The 3,314-nt window shown below is 44.8% G+C and overlaps 1 protein-coding gene across 1 annotated transcript; it reads left to right on the top strand.

Moving 5' to 3' along the window:
- Positions 1 to 335: 335 nt before the first annotated feature.
- ccn1 (cellular communication network factor 1) lies at positions 336 to 2,898 on the top strand. Its single transcript, XM_059528509.1, has 5 exons — positions 336 to 493; positions 812 to 1,025; positions 1,176 to 1,520; positions 1,605 to 1,801; positions 1,903 to 2,898. Exons 1-5 carry the CDS (start codon positions 446 to 448, stop codon positions 2,203 to 2,205), a joined length of 1,107 nt encoding a protein of 368 aa, XP_059384492.1. The 5' UTR covers positions 336 to 445; the 3' UTR covers positions 2,206 to 2,898.
- Positions 2,899 to 3,314: the final 416 nt, after the last annotated feature.

The following is a 3,314-nucleotide window of genomic DNA, read 5'->3' as shown; positions in this document are numbered from 1 at the left end:
TTGGAATATTTCATTAGAACGTTTTATACCTATAGCTTAGATAAATAATAGTTATGGTTTCAATAATTAAAAAGTATAAACTTTATTTAAAAATGAAACGTGGAGAGCAGAAGGAGAGAGAGAGAGAGAGAAATATAGTGGGGGAAACAGTACAAAAAAAATGTGTTCAGTGAGAGGGGAAAATTCCTTTAAGACTGAAAGAAAAAAAAGTTAGACAGGGTGGTGCTTAGCTCGGATGGAAAACGCGCCAAGAAACATTCCTCGCATAGCTTCGGAACGGCTCAGCGATGGTGACGTCAGTGCTCCACGAGCGTATAAAAGAGGAGCCGCGCGCGTCTTCACTCTCAGAGCGCTGCGCCTTCAGACGCACCAAAACAACGCGAGGACTTAAACCGAGGAACTGTTCCTTTGATTCAAGAAATCTACAGTACACAGAGAAGCGAAGATGTTTGCTTGGGCTGTTATCGTCATCTTTACTGCACACTTTAATGTGGTAAGTTACTTTTGTTACTCATATGCTTATTATAGACGTTGTGTATGATGACTTAGAATAGAAAACTTACTCTAAGAAACAACCCACAGTATATTCAAGGAATTATTGACCATTTAAGGGTCGTTTATAATGGAGGATTAGTTTTTGTATGCACAAATGTGTCCTCCTGTTGTATATTACACAATAGACACTGAGGTGCTAGATACCTCAGTTATGTACATTAGAGTCTTCCTTTCACTTGCTTTTTCTTAAACCTCTACATTTTGTTTTACCTAAGTGACGTGGAAGTCATTAGAGTTTCCTGGTTTTTCTGCTCAGGTCTTCTCCAGCTGCCCAGCGACTTGCTCGTGCCCGTCAGAGCTTCCCAAATGCGCGCCTGGAGTCAGTCTGGTCTCAGACGGCTGCGGCTGCTGCAAAGTGTGTGCCGGACAGCTGAACGAAGATTGCAGCAAGACAGAGCCGTGCGACCACACCAAGGGGCTGGAGTGCAACTTCGGGGCCATCCATGGGGCCACCAGAGGCATCTGCCGAGGTATGTTTCTCATTACTTTGTAAAAGACACTGAATGGAAAGCATGTGTTGATTGATAGGGCATTGTGGAAGGAAAAAATTAAAATAAATTGGATGTTTGGACTTGGACTCAAAGCTCAGATTAAAATACACCTTTCATTTTCTCTTACAGCCAAATCCGAGGGCAGACCATGCGAGTACAACAGCAGGATCTACCAGAATGGAGAGAGCTTCCAGCCCAACTGCAAGCACCAGTGCACTTGCATCGATGGGGCAGTGGGCTGCATCCCGCTTTGCCCGCAAGAGCTCTCCCTGCCCACATTGGGCTGCGCCAACCCCAGGCTGGTCAAAGTGCCAGGCCAGTGCTGCGAAGAATGGGTCTGCGATGATGGGAAGACTAAGGAATCCATTGACAAGCTGTTTGGCAACGATCCGACGGTCGACGACAACGAGAGTGACCTCACCAAAACGAACGAGCTCATCTCCATCGTGAAGGCCGGACTCAAATCCTTGCCTGGTAAGATTAAACATGCTTTGGCTGAACATGCATGTGTGATTTGTATACAAGCAGAGTTTTAAATAGCCCTTCGTTGGTTCACAGCATTCCGATCGCAGCCGGAATCCCGCCGGTTTGAGAAGTGCATCGTGCAGACCACTCCCTGGTCCCAATGCTCCAAGACCTGTGGCACTGGAATCTCCACCAGGATAACCAATGACAACAGCGAATGTAAGTTGGTTAAAGAGACCAGGATCTGCCAAATCCGTCCATGCAGCCAATCACCATACACCAGCCTCAAGGTATGCATCATCCCAGCCAAAACAAAGGCATTGCATCATATAATTTCCATGCATTTGACTTATCTTCCATGCATCTCACTTATCTTGTGTACTCCCAACAGAAGGGAAAGAAATGCAACCGGACCAAGAAGTCCATGCAGCTGGTGAAGTTAAGCTACGCCGGATGCTCCAGCCTGAAGAAGTACCGCCCCAGATACTGCGGCTCCTGCGTGGACGGCCGCTGTTGCAACCCGCAGCAGACCCGTACCATCAGCGTCAAGTTCTGCTGCGAGGATGGCGACACCTTCAACAAGAACGTTATGATGATCGAGTCCTGCAAGTGCACCTACAACTGCGGCCATGGCAATGACGCCACCTACCCTTTCTACAGACTCTTCAACGACATCCACAAGTTCAGAGACTGAGCGCTGGCTGGGAATCCCGCCTTGACCCTTGTGTGACCGGGATCGCATCACAAGCATCGACCAATGGCAGCCCAGCTGCGCAATCAGGGGGCCCATCCGCCGGCCAATCAACTACCATCTCCTGTTGTAACTAGATTCCCACGGAATTACGGACTTACATTACGGGGACTTTAAAGTGCACTGTTTGCTGAGGCCGCGTCAGCGTTTCGAAAAGGCTCGCTCCACAATGGAGCGCTATGTTTTATAGCTTCGTTATGGAGCTACCTGTAAAGATGTAAAATGCCAATTGTTAATATTACAATTCCTGATGTATATCTTGATGTCTAAATACAAAACATGACCCAAACTGTAACCCTTGTATGTGTGTGTATATTCCCATTTGTGTAGATATGCACATGCAAAACATACAACTTATAGACTATGAACCTGGTCAAGGTTGAGTTTGTCCACGTTACACTCCTAATGCGGGTGAACGCATCCTCATTGTTTGGCAGCTAGAGAAATACAACTCCGCTACATGATTAACAACCCAACTTTAAAAAAAAATTGAATGAATGTTTTTATTATTGTTATTAATATTATTTATCACAAATGTAGCTCTTTTGTTTGAACAATGTCATACTGGAATGAAGTGTAAAAAGTTATCTATGATCTAATTTTATGTTACAAATAAAAGATTTATTTATGAACTAACCACCTTGCGTTGCGTTCTTGAATGTTGACAACAGGTCATTCATGAGACATTAATCTTTCAACGTTAAGATTTAAGGGCTGGTTATATAACCTCAGTTCTGGAAGTTTCTCTTGCTTCTCTCTGTTGAATGGAATGCTATTGGAGAACCGTAAGCTTTCACTTGCTTCCTATAATAAAACCTGAGCCACTCGTTCATTTAGTTCCTTCAAGAAAACAATTAAGAGACCCAGCAATAGCAGAGAGAGTGGAGCTGTGCCCGGAATCTTGAGAGCTTTTCCAAACTGAGTCTGTGTTTACAGGAGTTTTCCGAGCATAAAGCACAGAACTAAAACATCAGGAATCACAGGGGAGACGAGGAGCTCTTTATGGGGCGTAATGGTTTAATTTGTTAAGACAACTTCTCACTGAAGGATGT

The sequence above is a fragment of the Carassius carassius genome, chromosome 37 (genome assembly GCF_963082965.1).
Source record: "Carassius carassius chromosome 37, fCarCar2.1, whole genome shotgun sequence".
Lineage (NCBI taxonomy): Eukaryota > Metazoa > Chordata > Actinopteri > Cypriniformes > Cyprinidae > Carassius > Carassius carassius.
The sequence above is the reverse complement of the archived record's forward strand: the minus strand, read 5'-3'. Positions and strand labels throughout refer to the sequence as shown.

Excerpts from the sequence above, each read along its gene's own strand:
- ccn1 (XM_059528509.1), top strand. The coding sequence starts at position 446 with ATGTTTGCTTGGGCTGTTATCGTCATCTTTACTGCACACTTTAATGTG. Across the intron at positions 1,026-1,175 it reads CACCAGAGGCATCTGCCGAG|CCAAATCCGAGGGCAGACCA; the intron begins GTATGTTTCTCA and ends TTTCTCTTACAG. Across the intron at positions 1,521-1,604 it reads CGGACTCAAATCCTTGCCTG|CATTCCGATCGCAGCCGGAA; the intron begins GTAAGATTAAAC and ends GTTGGTTCACAG.